Source organism: Elephas maximus, chromosome 17 (assembly GCF_024166365.1).
Source record: "Elephas maximus indicus isolate mEleMax1 chromosome 17, mEleMax1 primary haplotype, whole genome shotgun sequence".
Lineage (NCBI taxonomy): Eukaryota > Metazoa > Chordata > Mammalia > Proboscidea > Elephantidae > Elephas > Elephas maximus.
This window is the reverse complement of record NC_064835.1, coordinates 25,584,002-25,603,284: the sequence shown is the minus strand read 5'-3', so window position 1 is coordinate 25,603,284 and position 19,283 is coordinate 25,584,002. Positions and strand designations below refer to the sequence as shown.

The following is a 19,283-nucleotide window of genomic DNA, read 5'->3' as shown; positions in this document are numbered from 1 at the left end:
AAAGATTTTTTTTTATATATATACATGGGTAAGTATACAAACATATTTCTTAGCTCTCTCGGGTGAGGGGGCCTAAAAGAAATGACACCTGGTGGCAACAAGCAACCTAACATCCAGATCTTGGTTTCTAATGCCATTCTCCAATAAAAGAAATTGGGGCTCTCTCTTTTTTTTTTTTTAGCATTACCTAGCAATTTGATAGAAATGCAGAATATCAGTCCCCACACCAGACGTACTGAATTAGAATGTTCATTAACTTTTCCTTTCTGGCACTTGAAGATTTAATTTTCTCGTATCTTGGTTATATGTATCTTCACTTAAAAATATGTTAGCCAGGGTATCTGGGTGTTTGTTGCTGGTTAGCTCAGTGTGACATAATTCTGCAAATCAAAAGTCCATTAAGTTAAGATACATGCTTTCTTTTTCTGCATTATGATAATATATATAAAGCTTTTTTAAGTTAAATTACCACTGACTTTGGCAAGTTAGAACATATTGGTCTTCAGTTACCCAAGCCCAATGGATAGGCCAAAGATGCTATGGTATATCTCCGGGAATAAGATCATGAAGTACTTTGTCATAATTGAATTAGGCTAAGGTGATGTTATGCAGATAGAAGAAAGGAAGGGAATGAGACAGGTTTGCAATGTAAGGACCAAGTTCAGACTAGCTTTTTCTATAATCATTCCATGTTTGCTCATATTTCTACTGCTAATCAAAAGGTCTAAGGGTTCCAACCCACCAGTTGCTCTGGGGGAGAAAGATGTAGGTCTGCTCCCGTAAAGATTTACATCCTCAGAAACCATTATTTGTTGTTCAAAATAAAAATAAAAGGAAGGTGTACATTTAGTGTGTTCAAATAATTACACAAAATCCAATATAAGTAAGCTCATCTTTTTTTTTTTCTCAAAGGTTTTCAAATTTTTTGAAGGGTAGAGATTTTTTTTTACTAATTTCACATTTTACTTTCCTTCCTTTCACTTATGCTTAACAGTACTGGCTCATTAAGCCTGTTGAATTGAATACAGTTTATTTTTTGGCTATGGAAATTAACAAACATAATGATTGTGAGGATGGTGCAGGGCCTGGCAGGGTTTTGTTCTGTTGTACAAGAGGTCGCTATGAGTCAGAACCAATTTGACAGCACCTAACAACAAGAACAAATTAAATTAAATCTCTATTTTTCTTCCTGCAGTTGTGAAAGAGCACTCTAAAACTGAGGCTCGACATAACAAAATGAATGGCTGACACAAGCTGAATTGGACTCCATTTAGTCCAAGGCCCCTGTTTCTGCTTTTTAGAGTACCTGACCCAAGACAGGAAACCCTGGTGGTGTAGCGGTTAAGAGCTATGTCTGCTAACCAAAAGGTCAGCTGTTCAAATCCACCAGGCACTCCTTGGAAACTCTATGGGGCAGTTCTACTCTGTCCTGTAGGGTCACTAGGAGTCAGAATCCACTCAATGGCAATGGACGGGACCCAAGACATACTCTTGACCAGGATAGTTTGTTCTACTACATTCTGAGGTGGCCTACCCAGAATGTTGCAGGAAACAGAAGGACTCAGGTGTGAAATGCAGGAAATGATAGCTAAGACTGAGTACTCAAGCCAGTAGTGATTCTTGATAAATGAGTCTTATGAGAGCATGTTGAATGTCGAGCAGTCAAATGTAACCCCGTACTCTTCCCAACGCTGTACAAAGTTCTGGAAAATCGAGTATAAAAGATTTGAGCTTATGCTCCTTTTTTGGAATGCCATTTTGAACTTTCATTTTGGTGCTTCCTGAATGCAAATCTTTGAGTCTGAATAAAACTCTTATTTTACAGAAAATTTGCTTCATTTTTAACACAGTATAATGATAGAAATAAACTACATATACTTGAACTGTATAATGTGATGTTTTAACATATGTGTATACCCATGAAATCATCATCAAAATGAAGATAGTGAACATATCCAACATCCTCAAAAGTATCCCTATTTGTAATCCTCTTGTCTTGCCTCTTCCAACCTCCTGTCACCAGGCAACTACTGACCACCTTTGTGTCATTATAGATTCTTTTGCATTTTCTAGTTTATAATATAAATAAATCCATATAATATGCAAATTTTTTATCTTGCTTCTTTAACCCAGTAAAAACATTTTGAGATTGATTCAAGTTGTTATATGTATCAATAGTTTCTTGCTTATTGCTAAGTAGTGCTTAATTGTACAGATATACCACAGTTTATTTCAGTTTACTGATGGACATTTGGATTGCTTTCAGTTTTTGTTATTATAATTAAACCTGCTATGAACATTTGCATAAAAGTGTTTTATGGATATATTCATTCATTTCTCTTGAATATATACATAGAAGTAGAGTTGCTAGGTCATATAATGCATGAATATTTAAATTTTAGAAGAACTGCCAAATTGTTCTCCAAAGTGTTTATCATTTTCCATTCTTGTCAGCAGGGCATGAGGGTTCCATTTCCTCTACATCTGTGCTCATATTTGGAAGGGTCAGTCTTTTTAATTTTAGACATTTTAAAAAGATGTGCAGTGGTATTTCATTACAGTTTTAATTTTCATTTCCCTGGAGCCTTGGTGGCGCAATGGTTAAGTGTTCAGCTGCTAGTCAAAAGACTGGCAGTTCCAATCCACCACCTTCTCCTTGGAAACCCTGTGGAGCAGTTCTACTCTGTCCTATAGGATCACTATGAGTCAGGATCCACTCGATGGCAATGGGTTTTTTAAGGAATTAGTATCCTATTTGTACTGTAATAAATTACCACAAATACAGTGACTTAAAACAATACAAATTTGTTATCAGGTTATGGCAGTCAGAAGTTGAAATAGGTCTTATGGGTTAAAATCAAAGGGTCAGCAGAGCTGCATTCCTTTGGAGACTCTAGGAGAGAATATGTCCCTTTCATTTTCCAGCTTCTAGAGGCAGCTCACATTCCTTGGCCCATGGCTGCATGATTCCAACCCCTGCTTCCGTCATCTTATATCCTTCTCTAACTTGACCCTCCTTCCTCTCTCTTATAAGGAACCTTGTGATTACAACAACTCACTTCAATAATCAGGGATAATTTTCCCATCTCAAGATCCTTAACATAATCACACCTGTAAGTTCCTTTCGCCATGCAAGTTAATGTAGGTTATGGAGATTATGCCATGGGCATCTTTGGGTGCCAAAGAGTTATGTCTGTCCAATATGCAGTATAAATTTACACCATTTCAACATCTTCAAAAGTCTCAACCCATTACAGGATCAACTCAAAGTCCAATTTCTAGTATGAGTTCCATGAGTGCATGGAATTCTCTTTTGTACCCTAGCACCTACCATGGTCGTGTTCAAAAGTATCTGTTGCATGAATCAGTGAGTATTAATACCGACAGGATTCATGATCTAATTCTTAGGCAATGAGTTTTCTTTCTTTCTTTACAAGTGATAAATTGGCATGAAATATCAAAGCAGTGACTTCTCTAAGTTGTCGTTTTATAAATAACAGGACTATAGAGAAGAGAGGAAGAAAGCTTCCAGGTGGTTACCTTGGAAGAAAAGGTGTCCCAGTGTGGCCTCCCCTGTCCTGTTCAGTTGTAGGTTCTGAAGTTTGTGCCTTGGTGTGCTGATTCAGCCAAGTACCAAGATGGGCGATATGTTGGCATACCGTTGTCCTCCATACACAGAGTGGCCCTGCAGCCCTAAACTCAGTGCTTAGTGGTTGTACGCTGATTTTCTGGGCACCCATACTCTCTGGCCTTCCACAATCTCCCCTTCCCTTTTCTACTTGCACCTAGTTCTTATGCCTAATCTCAGTCTTGTTGTTGTTGTTGTTAGGTGCTGTCCAGTTGGTTTCAACCTGTAGTGATCCTATGTACAACGGAGTGAAACACTTCCTGATCCAGCATCATCCTCACAATCGTTGCTGTGTTTGATCCCATTGTTGCAGCCACCGTGTCAATCTATCTTGTTGAGGGACTTCCTCTTTTTCTTCAGCCTTAGATTCCTGAGTATATTTCAGCCCCTCCAGGAACTGACTAGATTCTCACCCTAAATACTAGGCTAGAGCTCACACATTACCCAGAAATGATTACCGTTGTCATTTTACTGTGTATCCTTAAAATCTTAATTTGTAATTGGCATATTATTTTCCATTTTATGGTTATACTCTTCCTGGAATGCTCTGTCACCTGCACTTCTTTTCTATAGTACCTTCTTGTCTATTCTTCTCCTCCTTATCTGAAAACATTAAAAACAAAACAAAACTCATTACCCTTGGAGTCAATTCTGACTCATAGCGACCCTATAGGACAGAGAAGAACTACCCCATAGGTTATCCAAGGAGCAGCTGGTGGATTGGAAATGCTGACGACATTTGGTTAGCATAGCTCTTAACTATTGTGCCACCAGGGCTCCTATCTGACAATATACTACTTCCCAAATTCTCAGCTAACTCTTCAATTTTCTGTTCTCTATTTAATCATTTCTGCCCCTGTTATGCCTTCCTGGCTGTTAAACTTACCTTACATTCTGGGAAAAAGGAAAGAAGGAGGGAGTACTTATCCTTCTCATTTGGAGTGCCAAATTGTTTTGTCAGTTAGCCTCATACACTCTAAGCTCTTCTATGGTCAGGACCATGTTTCTTCATTCTTCATGTACCCAGCTGGTAAAGAAGTCTGGGAAAAATATTTTGTAGGCTTCTAAATTTGAAAGTCCAGATTAGAGCATAGAAAGGGAGTGTAGAGATGAGAGATAATAAACATTATTTCGCACATGTTGTCATGTTTAGTATTTTCTATTCTTGAAAAATATTATGGGTTTCAGAGGTCATACTGAGTATAATTAACACTGAGTTGAATTCAACTGGACATCAAAATGCGATGGCATTGTCACTGATAACCTGAGGCTGTGCATCCCTACAATCTAGGTTTGGAATATTTCCATCACCTCAAAACATTTCCTTATGCCCATTTGCAGTTCATTCCTGCTTCCACTCCCAGCCTTAGTGAAGCACTGATTTACTTTACCTCTATAAATTTGACACTTTTTCACATTTCATGTAAATAGAATTATATATTATGCAGTCATTTTTGTCTGACTTCTTTCACTTAGCATAATGTCTGTTATTACCCGGTTGTTTGCAATTGCAGTCAGCATTTTGCATGACAAGTGAAAATAATTTGCAATTTTGTTATACTCAAAGTCTTTTCACTGACTTATTCGCTCATGACAAATAATGATGAAGCTATGCACTTTCACAATAGAGTTAAGGTGGGACATAGGCAGTGTTCATGAGGTTTTTGATTATGGGACCTTCTGAAACTCTGGGTGTCCCAGTTTTATTCTTGGAGGAGAATGAGATCCTTGACTCAGGTTAGCTTAAAGAAAATTCCAAGAAGAACCAGTCTCAACTATAATCGTCTAGCCTATGAAATGTTTCCCAAAAAATAAATCAGTCAGTTTTGTACCAAAACAAGGATGTATGAATGTTTAAACTATTACAGAAGATTGACAGAATTTGGGTTGTAAAAAATAGAATATCACTCAGTAATAAAAAGAAGTGAACTACGCATATATACAACAAGTTGGATGGAATTTAAAGGTATTATGCTGAGTGCCAAGAGCCGATCTCCAAGTTTACATGCCATATGATTCCATTTATTTATATCCTGGTGTTGTGTAACAACCGGGTGGCACCTGGACCCAAGATTGGCCGCATCTCCAAGAGACTGAAGAAAGACTCCGGAACCAGTGATAATGCTTTATGGTTTATTTGGGGAGCTTATTTATGGGACAGTCAGTCCAGGCCAGCAGCTGGACCAGTTTAGTGCTCCGCAACTGCCTAGCAGGGAACACAAGCTTATGGCTAAGACTCATTGTTTTCCTCCCAAGTCCTTGGGCAGCCAGCTTTCCCAGGGACTTCACATCCAGGCACAGATATTTTTCATCTTGTTGCTAAGGCATTCCTTAGCCTTGGCCATCCGGCCCAGTCACACCACTCCTGGCCTTGTGCCTTAGCCTGAGTCAACCCCGAGTTCATCCCCAGCATGCTTCTGGGAAGAGGAAAGCTAACTCCATTAGGAGGGAATGCATATAGCTGAATAGCATTACCCTACACCTGGAAGTGACTAAATTATAGGGATGGAGAACAAATTAGTGACTACCCAAAGACAGAAATGGTGGTGGAAAGGGGTAGGTAAGACTATCATTATTGCTGTTAGTTGCTCTCGAGTTGATTCCAACTCATGGCAACCTCATAAAAAGGCATTATGAGGGAGTTCTCTTGTGATTTTGAAACAGCTTTGTATCTGATTATGCTGACAGTTACAACAAATCTATACATGGGATCAGATTATATAAAACTGTTCACACAACACACACATACACAAATAAGTGCCTCGAAACTTGTAAAAGCTAAATAAGGCCCATAGCCTAATTAACATTATTATACCAATGCCAATTCCCAACATTGCTATTGTACTGCAGTTATAGAAGATGTTGCCCTTGAAGGAAGCTTGGTGAGTAGTTTAAGGGACTCTATGTTTTTGTTACTTCCTGTGAACCTATCATCATTTCAAAATTTCAATGCTAAGAAAAATAGGTGCCAAAAGGTGAAAACAATATAAATGTCCATCAGTGGATAAACAGATAGACAAAATGTGGTACATACATACAATGGAATGCCATTCAGCCATAAACAGAAATGAAGCCCTGATCCATGATACAACATGCTAAAACCTTAGGCTTAATGAAATAACTAAATCACCAAAGGACAACTATTGTATGATCTTACTTATATGAAATAATGAGAATAGGCAAATGTACAAAGACCAAAGTTTATAGTGTTGACCAGGGATGGGAGGGAGGGGGAAAGAAGGAACCATTGTTTAGAAAGCAGTAAGTGTTTGTTTATGGTGATGGGAAATTTGCCAGCAATTATGGTGATATTTGCACAACATGATTAATGTAATTGATACCACCAAATTGTATACCTGAAAACTGTTGAATTGTCAAATCTGTTATATTTATATTTACAATAAAAAAAAAGAGGTGCCTTTTCATAAACACAAGTGAATTCTAAGGGAATTCTAAAGTCATATTTTCTTAAAATAGAAGCCCTTAAAAGTTGTTTTTCTTACAGATTTGATTTTAATCTGTTAAAAGCAAAGAACTATTAAGTCAAAACAACCCAAAATAATTAAATTTTCATGAAATAAAGGGGCATTATTCTATTAAACAGCTTTTAATAAAGAATAATAAGCTCTGTAATCAATTAAAAGGTATCCTTTTGCTTTATGTCTGTAAATATGCATAATTAAACAGACTATTTAAAGGGCCTCAAAATATTTAAAAGGAAACATTATAAATAAACTTTCCAGAAATATACATCAATCCTTTCTGAAACTACCTATGCTACCTAGGTGAAATTTTCAATAACATTACTACTACTTACCATCCTTATCTAGGACAGCAGAGGCTCCCTTATACTTTGCCCTAAGGATTGTATAATCCCTTGTGGGAAAGTTAACATTTACTATCACAATTTAGGATGTAAACACAAACACCATAATTTCTTCCCTGCAACACTTATCGTGAGCAGGAGGTCCTATGGAAGAGCTATGCCTGGATTTCTAACCAGGCCAAAAGAATTGTAAGCTCTAGGTGAGCGCCATGTGCTCTATGACATGGTGGCTCTGGTGTCAAGTGTGTGGTTTCCGTGCATACAGCCTCTTGTCAAATTTATAAGAAGAATTTTGATTTATATCTCAGGATGACTCTTGGAAGATTCAGGTTATGAGATCTGTGCTACAACCTTCTTACCAGTAGAAGGGGAAGAAGATTCTGTGACTACATCTGGTCAGCTTTGTTATCTCCAAAGCCAATTCTTCCCCCAGGACAGTGGAGGTGAAAGGCACATAGAGTCAGCATAGAGTCAGTGGAGGAAGGGTGAGTTAGTCAAGTTTTTATTGTTCTCACTTACTCTCTATGTTGCTGAAAAAGGAGGAAATATATTGCATAGCAAGACACTCACTGCCATGCAGCACTGACTGTACTGCCTGCACCCTTCTCAACTTATTCTATCCATGTTGGCTTCATCCTCGCTTCATAGTAAGTAAGACAGCAGTAGCAGTTCCGAGTGGCACATCTAGTACAAAGTAACATCAGAGGAAGAAGAGCTGTGCCTCTTTCCTAAACTTATTTATTGAAGTATGATTTGCATATAGAAGAGTTTACATAAGGGTATTGAATGAATTTAATGAATTTGATAAATTTTAACAAACTTGACCACTTACGTAGCTAGCACCCGGGTTGTGTTTCTCTTTCATGCCCTCATACAGAAGCCTGGGAAAGCACATCTACCTTTCTTTCTTCGTTGTGCAGCTGAGATGCAACAAAGGAGAGAATGTGTAGAAACACTGAGGCATATGATTGAATATAAATTTTAGACTACTGTCTCTTCAATACATGGTACCCTTTTTTGATTTCAAGGATTCTTTTAGAAAAACATCTGAATATCCTACAAACAAGTGAGGGACTCCCTTCTAGGAAGAAGAATGTCAATATGATCTCTAGGGAAATCCTCTCTTCATCGATGGTTATCACAGGGGAGCTGAGGTGTTGAGTACAGTAATGGAAACATGAGTAGGAAGCAGGAAGTAAAGGGCCAGATGAATGAGAGGGATAGATGGGAGAGGGTTTCCCACTCTGTATACTCATCATCAGGTAGACTTGTACCTCAGCTACTCCATCCTTCTATCTTCTAGTAAAGACAGGAAGAATTGTTCACCACAAGTTAACTCATGCAGACAAAATATAGGGTGATTGAACTGTTGAGCCATGTATATGGCAGTACATTCAGACTCCACGAAGCAAAGGAAAACTTACTTGAATTCTGCCAATCAGAGTCCCTTTTGTAATGAGTGAGTACATGTAAGGAGGGAGCTGGGTTCTCTACTAACGGAATTTTCTTTTTTCCTCACAGATTTCCAAAATGAGAATGCTGGCAAAAAATGACTCCTTAGTGACTGAATTTATTCTTGCTGGATTAACAGATCGTCCAGAGCTCCAGCAGCCTCTCTTTTATTTGTTTCTAATGAACTACGTTGTTACCATCGTGGGCAATCTTGGCTTGATCGTTCTTATTGGGATAAGTTCTCACCTTCACACCCCCATGTACTATTTCCTTTTCAATCTATCTTTCATTGATCTCTGTTACTCTTCTGTTTTCACACCCAAAATGATGATGAACTTTGTATCAAAGAAGAATATCATCTCCTATTTTGGTTACATGACCCAACTGTTTTTCTTTCTATTTTCTGTCATCTCTGAAAACTATATGTTGACCTCGATGGCCTATGATCGCTATGTGGCCATTTGCAATCCATTGCTATATAGAGTCACCCTGTCCCATCAGGTATGTTCTGTGCTGACACTTGCTGCATATGCCATGGGATTTGCTGGAGCCACTGCCCACACAGGCTGCATGCTTAGACTAACCTTCTGCAATGCTAATATCATCAACCATTACTTGTGTGACATCCTCCCTCTCCTCCAACTCTCCTGTACCAGCACCTATGTCAACGAGGTAGTAGTTCTCATTGTGGTGGGTATCAATATTACAGTACCCAGTTTTACCATCCTAATTTCTTATATTTTCATCCTCATTAGCATTCTTCATATCAAGTCTACTCAAGGAAGATCAAAAGCCTTCAGCACCTGTAGCTCCCACATCATTGCTATTTCTCTTTTCTTTGGGTCGGCAGCATTTATGTATCTTAAGTATTCTCCTGAATCTACGGACCAGGGGAAAGGTTCATCTATTTTCTACACTAATGTGGGGCCCGTGCTTAACCCTCTGATCTACAGCTTGAGGAACAAGGATGTTAAAGTAGCCCTGAGGAAAGCCTTGATTAAAATCCAGAGAAGAAATATATTCTAACTAGAAGCAGTGGTAATATAAAGAAATTCAAGCATCTCAAATTTTCGTCAGTATTTTCATGAGGCACTGTTTACAACTATGTTGACTCTACAGATTGTGTTATGTATGATTTAATAGACTTGTTTTTATCACTTCTCTTACAGCTAATCTTGTCTCGTTCTTTGCTTCTTTATCTACTGCAACTCGTACAACCTTACTATATAATTAATAATGTGTTATAAAAGGAACATACCTACTGACTATTTTCATTATTGTTTTCAATCCCTTCTATCTCCTGGTCTATTCCTAATCAGAACAAATATGGTGAGTTCCAGAAGTCACCTAAGGTAAATAACACTACAGCTTGCTCACCTAAACACAGAAGTGCCAAATACAATAAAAGCATTCTCATTCTTACCAATATTGTTACTGGTATAAAACCCAAAAGCAAACTCATTGCCATTGAGTCAATTTCGACTCATAAAGATCATATAGGACAGAGAAGAACTGCCCTATAGGGTTTGCAAGGAGTGGCTGGTGGATTCAAACTTCAGATCTTTTCATTAGCAACCGGATGCTTATCCACTGCACCACCAGGGCAGTGGGATTAATGAAATGTTTTCATTACAAATCGTGTATGTAGTTTAAAATAGAACCTAATCCTCCTGTTTTTCCTTTTGTCCTTCTCTTCTGAGAAACAAAATCTGTGCCACATGCTCTCAGCTTCTGAGATCCTCCATCATCCCAGTGCGTTTAATATTGAGAATGCATATCACCCTATTGTCAAAGACATCGTTAACAGAGGCTGATGATAGGAATAATATGTATGCGTCTCAGTTCTCCAATAAGGGTGCAGGATGGTTTTTGTGATAAAAATTGCATTTATTACTATCTAAAATGACAGCAAATATTTTGGAAAAGGAACACGTAGTTCTTATTGTGAATTTTTTTGTTATTTGTCACTTAAAGGAAAATACTGCCCATTAGGTTAGATGAAATGTTTTAGCTGTTGTTTTAGTTATCCCATGAGGTTCATCATGAACAAAAAATAATGTATATTAATATTAATAGAATATGTTCTTAGAAACATTTTGTGAGCTTACTTAAACATCGTATCACCAGTAAGGCAACAAATATCTTTAGCATAGAAACTCTTTCCTGTAATTCCTTAATTTCTCCTTTTGTATATTTAGAATATCAAATAACATTTAGAGGTCAAGAAAAACTCATTGAGTAGAATTTTCTTGTTTGAGTAACAACAGCAATAATAAATTTATTGTTATAGATAATAAAATAATGACAGCAATAATAAATAAATCACAAATAACCTTGAGGTTTGTTTTTTCTTTGTACTCTCTAATATGGTACCAAAGTAATACCATTACATTTTTTTAGTTTCAGTTTATTTTCTTTAAACTTTTTATTTTATAAAAAAAAAAATTGAAAAATAGTAAATTTCTCTAAAGCCTTCACCCAGCCTCTTAGATAAACACTGTGCCATTATCAACATCAGAATCAAAAGATTGCTCTTTTCTGTGTGCATTTTTTTTTTTTTAATAATGGTAGTCTCACACAATATTTGTCCTGTTGTGTTTGAATTATTGGCTGCAGGTTCATGTTTCATAGATTCATCATTGTTCTCCATTGTTGTGTAATATTCCCTTGTGTGTATCCAGCATAGTTTATTTATCCATTCATCTATTGATGTCACTTAGGTTGTTTCTGTTTTTTGCTATTGTGAACAATGCTGCAGGGAACATCAGTGTCCATAAGTTTATTTGTGTGAAGGCTCTTATTTCTCTAGGGTGTGTTCCTAGAAGTGGGCTTGCTGGATTATGTGGTATTTCTATTTCTAGTTTCTTAAGGAGGTGCCACATCTTTTTCCGTAGTGGCTGTACCATTTTACATTCCAACCAGCAGTGCATAAGAGTTCCAATCTCTCCACAGCCTCTCCAATATTGTTTATTTTCTGTTTTTTTGAATTGTGACAGCTATGTTGGGGTGAGATGATATCTCACTGTAGTTTTATCTAATGCCTAATTTCATTTTACTTGGATCCACAATCAAAACCCGTGGAAATAGCAGTCAAGAAATCAAAAGACACATTGCACTGGGCAAACCCGTTGCAAAGGACCTCTTTAAAGCGTCGAAAAGCAAAGATGTCACCTTGAAGACTAAGGTGTGCCTGACCCAAGCCAGGGTGTTTTCAATCACATCCATATGCATGTGAAAGCTGGACAATGAATAAGGAAGACTGAAGAAGAATTGACGCCTTTGAATTGTGGTGTTGGAGAAGAATATTGAATATGCCATGGACTGCCAAAAGAATGAACAAACCTGTCATGGAAGAAGTACAACCAGAATGCTCCTTAGAAACAAGAATGGCGAGACTGAATCTTACATACTTTGGACATATCAGGAGGGATCAGTCCCTGGAGAGGGACATCATGCTTGGTACAGTACCGGGTCAGCAGAAAACAAGAAGACCCTTAACCAGATGGATTGACAAAGTGGCTGCAACAATGGGGTCAAGCATACCAACGATTGTAAGAACGGTGCAGGACCAGGCAGTGTTTCATTCTGTGGTACATAGTGTTGCTATGAGTCAGAACCAACTCCAGGGCACCTAACAACAACAATGGCTAATGATCTTGAGCATTTCCTCATGTATCTGTTATCTGCTTGAATATCTTCTTTGGTGAGGTATCTGTTCATATCCTTTGACCATTTTTTAATTGGATTGTCATTTTGTTGTTTAGATGTGGAAGTATTCTATATATTTCAGAGATTAGACCCTTGTCAGATATGTTGTAACCAAAATTTTCTTCCCAGTCTGTAGGTTGTCTTTTTACTCTTTCGCTGAAATCTTTCAGTGAGCATAAGTGTTTAATTTTTAGAAGTTCTCAGGTACCTAGAATGTCTTCTAGTGTTTCTGGGTTCTTAGTTATGGTTTGTATTGTACTTATGCCATGTATTAGGGCTCCTAGTTGGGTTTTGGGTTAGTGTTGTCCTTATTGTTTCTTCCATGATCTTTATCATTTTAGGTTTTATATTTAGGCCTTTGATCCATTTTGAGTTAGTTTTTGTGTATGGTAGGAGGTATGAGTCTTATTTCATTTTCTTTTTACAAATGGATATCCAGTTTTACTACTACCGTTTGTTAAAAAGATGGTCTTTTCCCATTTAATGGATTTTGCTTCTTTGACACAGATCAGCTAATCATAGGTCGATGGATTTACATCTGGATTTTCCATTCTTTTCGCTTGGTTTATGTGTCTGTTGTACCAATACTAGGCTGTTTTGACTACCTTTGCTGTATAGTAGGTTGTGAGATCAAATAGTATGAGGCCACCTAAGTTGTTCTTTTCCTTCAATAATGGTTTGCTTATCTGGGGCCTGTTTACATGTAAAGTCGGAGATTAATTTTTCCATCTGGTTAAAGAATGTTGTTGGTGTTTGGATCAGAAAGGCTTTATATCTGAGATTGCTTTGGTCAGGATTGACATTTTCACAATGTTGAGTCTCCCTATCCATAGAGCATGGTATGTTTTTTCATTTATGTAGGTCTCTTTTGGTTTCCATTTATGTATGTTTCTAATAGTATTTTGTAGTTTTCTTTGTATAGGTCTTTTATATGTCTAAGGAACCCTGGTGGCACAGTGGTTAAAGTGGTGGCCTGCTAATGGAAAGCTCAGTGGTTGCAACCCACCATCAGCTCCACAGGAGAAATATGTGGCAGTTTGCTTCTGTCAGTATTTATAGCCTTGGGAACCTAGGGAGTCCCTTTGAGTTGGAATTGACTTGACAGCAGTAGGTTTGGTTTTTATGTCTCTGGTTTGATTTATTCCTGAGTATTTTATCTTTTTAGAGGCTATTGTTTCCTGGTTTCCTTTTCAAACTTCTATTTGTTCATGTATAGGAATCCAACTGATTTTTGTATGTTGATCTTGTATCCTGCTTCACTGCTGAATCTTTCTATTAGTTCCAGTAATTTTCTTGTGGAGTCTTTGGGGCTTTCTATGTATCATCTCATATCATCTGCAAATAGGGAGAGTTTTACTTCTTCCTTACCAATTTGGATGCCCTTAATTTCTTTTTCTTGCCTAATTTCTACAGCTACCACCTCCAACACAATGTTAAATAGGAGAGGTCATCCTTGTCTTTTTCCCATTCTCAGAGGGAATGTTTTCAGCCTATCTCCATTGAGAATGATGTCAGCTGTTGGTTTTGTACAGATGCCCTTTATTATGTTAAGGAATTTCCCTTTTATTTCTATTTTATGGAGAGTTTTTCTCAGGAACAGTGTTAGACTTTATCAATGCCTTTTCTGCATCAATTGAGATGATTATATGATTCATTTCTTTTGTTCTGTTTATGTGGTAGATTAAGTTAATTGATTTTCTAAAGTTTAAACATCCTTGTGTACCTTCTATGAGTCCCACTTGGTTGAAGTGCTTTTTTTTATATGATGCTGAATTCTATTGGCAAGAAATCTGAGAATTTTTGCACGTATGTTCATGGGAGATATTGGTCTCTAATTTTCTTTTTATTGTAGTATCTTTGGCTTTGGTGTCAGGGTTATGCTGGCTTCATAGAATGAGTTCAGGAGTATTTCTTCCTTTTGTATTCTCTAAAATACTTTGAGTAGTACTGGTGTGAGCTCTTCTCTGAATATTTGGTAGAATTATCTGGTGAAGTTGTCTGGGCCAGGTCTTTTTTTGTTGTTGTCGTTGGGAGGTTTTTTTTTTCCCCCCTTCTAATTATTATCTCTTTAATCTCTTCTCTTGTTATGGATCTGTTCAGATTTCCTATCTTAGTTTGTGTTAGTTTAGGTTGGTAGTGTGTTTCCAGAAATTTGTGCATTTCCTGTAGGTTCTCAAATTTCTTGGAGTACAATTTTTCATAGTATTCTGCTATGATCTTATTTATTTAAGTTGGGTCTGTTGTAATGCCCCCTTTCTCATTTCTAATTTGGGTTATTTGCTTTCTCTCCTGTTTTTCTTTTGTCAGTTTGGCAAATGGATTGTTGATTTAATTGATATATTCAAAAAACCAAATTTTTGGTCTTGTTGATTCTTTCTATTGTTTCTCTTTTTTCTATTTCATTTTTTCTGCTCTATCTTTATTATTTCCTTTCTTTCTGTGCCTGTGGTCTTCTCTTGCTGTTCTGTGTGTATTTGAGTTGTAGGGCTAACCTTTTGATTTTGGCTCAGCTTTCTTTTTTGATCTGTGCGTGTATTGCTATATAAATTGGTTGCTGAGAACTGCCTTTGCTGTGTCCCAAAGAATTTGGTATGATTTTTTTTTTTCATTCTCATTAGAATCTAGGAATTTTTTTTATTACCACTTCGATTTCTTCTATTATGCTATCTTCTAATACCCTATATTTCTTTTATCACAACTTTTTTTTTTTTTAAATAAAAGGTGTTATTCAGTTTCCAGGTATTTGATTTTTTTCCTTGCTCTTCCTGTTATTATCTCTACTTTTATGGCATTGTGATCAGAGAGAATGCTTTGTATTATTTTGATGTTTTGGATTTTATTGGAGGTTGCCTTATGACCTAAAATGTGCTCTATTCTGGAGAATGTCCCATGTGCATTGGAAAATAATATATTCTTTGCTGCTTTTGGGTGGAGTGTTCTATATATATCTATGGGGTAAAGTTGGTTAATTATGGTCTTTAGATCTTCAGTATCTGTTGAGTTTCATCCTATATATTCTGTCATTTATCAAGAATGGTATGTTGAAATCTCCTATTATTATTGTGGAACTATCTATTTCTCTTTTTGGTGCTGTTAGAGTTTACTTTATGTATTTTGGATCCCTGTCATTGGGTACGTAGATATTTATTATGGTTGCATCTTTTTGTTGAGTTTTCCCTTTACCCATTACATAATGTCCTTTCTTGTCTTTTTGGATTGAGTTTGCATTAAAGTCGATTTTATCTGGGGTTAGTATTGCCACTCCTGACCTTTTTTGATTACTGTTTGCTTGATATATACATTCATTTTTTTTAAATAATTTTTATTGTGCTTTAAGTGAAGGTTTACAGATCAAGTCAGTCTCTCACACAAAAACCCATATACACCTTTATATACACTCCCAATTAGTCTCCCCCTAATGAGACAGCCCACTCTCTCCCTCCACTCTCTCTTTTCGTGTCAATTTCGTCAGCTTCTAACCCCCTCCACCTTCTCATCTCCCCTTCAGGCAGGAAATGTTAACATAGTCTCAAGCGTCCACCTGATCCAAGAAGCTCACTCCTCACCAGCATCCCTTTCCAACCCATTGTCCAGTCCAATCCGTGTCTGAAGAGTTGGCTTCGGGAATGGTTCCCATCCTGGGCCAACAGAAGGCCTGGGGGCCATGAACACTGGGGTCCTTCTAGTCTCAGTCAGACCATTAAGTCTGGTCTTATGAGAATTTGAGGTCTGCACCAAACTGCTCTCCTGCTCCCTCAGGGGTTCTCTGCTGTGTTCCCTGTCAGGGCAGTCATCGGTTGTGGCCAGGCACCATCTAGTTCTTCTGGTCTCAGGATGATGTAGTCTCTGGTTCATGTGGCCCTTTTTGTCTCTTGTGTCCTTGATGTTCTTCATTCTCCTTTGATCCAGGTGCGTTGAGACCAATTGATACATCTTAGATGGCCGCTTGCCAGCATTTAAGACCCCAGATGCCACTCTTCAAAGTGGGATGCAGAATATTTTCTTAATAGATTTTATTATCCCCTGCCCCTGCTATGCTGACCTTCGAAGCATTCAGTTTATTCAGGAACCTTCTTTGCTTTTGGTTTAGTCCAATTGTGCTGACCTCCCCTGTATTGTGTGCTGTCCTTCCCTTCACCTAAAGTAGTTCTTATCTACTATCTAATTAGTGAAAGCTCCTATCCCACCCTCCCTCCCTCCCGCCCCCCTCACGCTCACGTAACCACAAAAAAAATGTTTTCTTCTCAGTTTAAACTATTTCTCAAGTTCTTATAGTAGTGGTCTTATACAATGTTTGTCCTTTTGCCTCTGACTAATTTCACTCAGAATAATGCCTTCCAGGTTCCTCCATGTTATGAAATGTTTCACAGATTCACCACTGTTCCGTATCAATGCGTAGTATTCCATTCTGTGAATATACCATAATTTATTTATCCAGTCATTTGTTGATGGGCACCTTGGCGGTTTCCATCTTTTTGCTATTGTAAACAGTGCTGCAATAAACATGGGTGTGCATATATCTGTTCTTGTAAAGCCTCTTATTTCTCTAGGAAATATTCCAAGGAGTGGGATTGCTGGATCGTATGGTAGTTCTATTTCTAGCTTTTTAAAGAGGCACCAAATTGATTTACAAAGTGATTGTACCATTTGACATTCCCACCAGCAGTGTATAAGTATTCCAATCTCTCCACAGCCTCTCCAACATTTATTATTTTGTGTTTTTTGGATTAATGCCAGCCTCATTGGAGTGAGATGAAATCTGATTGTAGTTTTGATCTGCATTTCTCTAATGGCTAATGATTGTGAACATTTCCTCACGTATCTGTTAGGTACCTGAATGTCTTCTTTAGTAAAGTGTCTATTTATATCTTTTGTCTATTTTTTAATTGGGTTATTTGTCTTTTTGCAGTTGAGTTTTTGCAGTATCATGTAGATTTTAGAGATCAGACGCTGATCAGAAATCTCATATCTAAAAACTTTTTCCCAGTCTGTAGGTAGTCTTTTTATTCTTTTGGTGAAGTCTTTGGATGAGCATAGGTGTTTGATTTTTAGGAGCTCCCAATTATCTAGTTTTTTTTTCTGCATTTTTTATGATGTTTTATATACCATTTATGCCATGTACTAGGGCTCCTAACATTGCCCCTATTTTTTCTTCCATGGCCTTTATCATTTTAGAGTTTATATTTAGGTCTTTGATCCATTTTGAGTTAGTTTTTGTGCATGGAGTGAGGCATGGGTCTTGCTTCATTTTTTTTTTTTGCAGATGGATATCTAGTTATGCCAGCACCATTTGTTAAAAAGACTGTCTTTTCCCCGTTTAACTGTTTTGGGGCCTTCGTCAAATACGCATTGCTCATATGTGGAAGGATTTATGTCTGGATTCTCAATTCTGTTCCGTTGGTCCATGTATCTGTTGTTGTACCAGTACTACGCTGTTTTGACTACTGTGGTGGTATAATAGGTTCTAAAATGAGGTAAAGTAAGGCCTCCCACTTTTTTCTTCTTTTTACTAATGCCTTCTTTATCCAGGGCCTCTTTCCCTTCCATATGAAATTGGCGATTTGTTTTTCCATCTCCTTAATGAATGTCTTTGGGATTTGGATCGGAATTGCATTGAATGTATAGATCGCTTTTGGTAGAATAGACATTTTTATAATGTTAAGTCCTACTATCCATGAGCAAGGTACGTTTTTCCACTTATGTAAGTCTCTTTTGGTTTGTTGCAGAAGTGTACTGTAGTTTTCTTTGTATAAGTCTTTCACATCTCTGGTAAGATTTTTCCTAAATATTTTATCTTCTTGGGGGCTACTGTAAATGGCATTGATTTGGTGATTTTCTCCTTGATGTTCTTTTTGTTGGTGTAGAGGAATCCAGCTGGTTTTTGTATGTTTATCTTGCTTCCTGATACTCTGCTGAACACTTCTCTTGGTTTCAGTGGTTCTCTGGAGGATTCCTTAGGGTTTTCTGTGTGTAAGATCAAGTCATCTACAAATAGAGATACTTTGACTTCTTCCTTGCCAGTCTGAATGCCCTTTATTTCTTTATCTAGCCTAATTGCTCTGGCTAGGACTTAGGGCATAATGTTGAATAAGAGTGGTGATAAAGGGCATCCTTGTCTGGTTCCTGATCTCAGTGGGAATGTTTTCAGACTCTTTCCATTTAGGGTGATGTTGGCTGTTGGATTTGTATAAATGCCCTTTATTACGTTGAGGAGTTTTCTTTCTATTCCTGTTTTGCTGAGAGTTTTTATCACGAATGAGTGTTGAACTTTGTCAAATGCCTTTTCTGCATCAATTGATGAAACCATGTGATTCGTGTCTTTTGTTTTATTTATGTGGTGGATTACATTAATTGTTTTTCTAACGTTGAACCATCCCTGCATACCTGGTATGAATCCCACTTGGTCATGGTGAATTATATTTTTGTTACGTTGTTGAATTCTATTGGCTAGAATTTTGTTGAGGATTTTTGCATCTACATTCATGAGGGATATAGGTCTATAATTTTCTTTTCTTGTGGTGTCTTTACGTGGTTTTGGTATCAGAGATATGGTGGCTTCATAGAATGAGTTTGGGAGTATTCCGTCCTTTTCTATGCTCTGAAATACCTTTGGTAGTACTGGTGTTAACTCTTCTCTGAAAGTTTGGTAGAACTCTGCAGTGAAGCTGC

At 37.4% G+C, this 19,283-nt stretch overlaps 1 protein-coding gene across 1 annotated transcript; it reads left to right on the top strand.

The window, feature by feature from the left end:
• The first annotated feature begins 8,981 nt into the window (after nucleotides 1-8,981).
• LOC126060624 (olfactory receptor 8B3-like) lies at nucleotides 8,982-9,932 on the top strand. Its single transcript, XM_049856855.1, has one exon. It carries the CDS (start codon nucleotides 8,985-8,987, stop codon nucleotides 9,930-9,932), a length of 948 nt encoding a protein of 315 aa, XP_049712812.1. The 5' UTR covers nucleotides 8,982-8,984.
• Nucleotides 9,933-19,283: the final 9,351 nt, after the last annotated feature.

Coding starts and splice junctions, on each gene's coding strand:
- LOC126060624 (XM_049856855.1), top strand. CDS start 8,985: ATGAGAATGCTGGCAAAAAATGACTCCTTAGTGACTGAATTTATTCTT.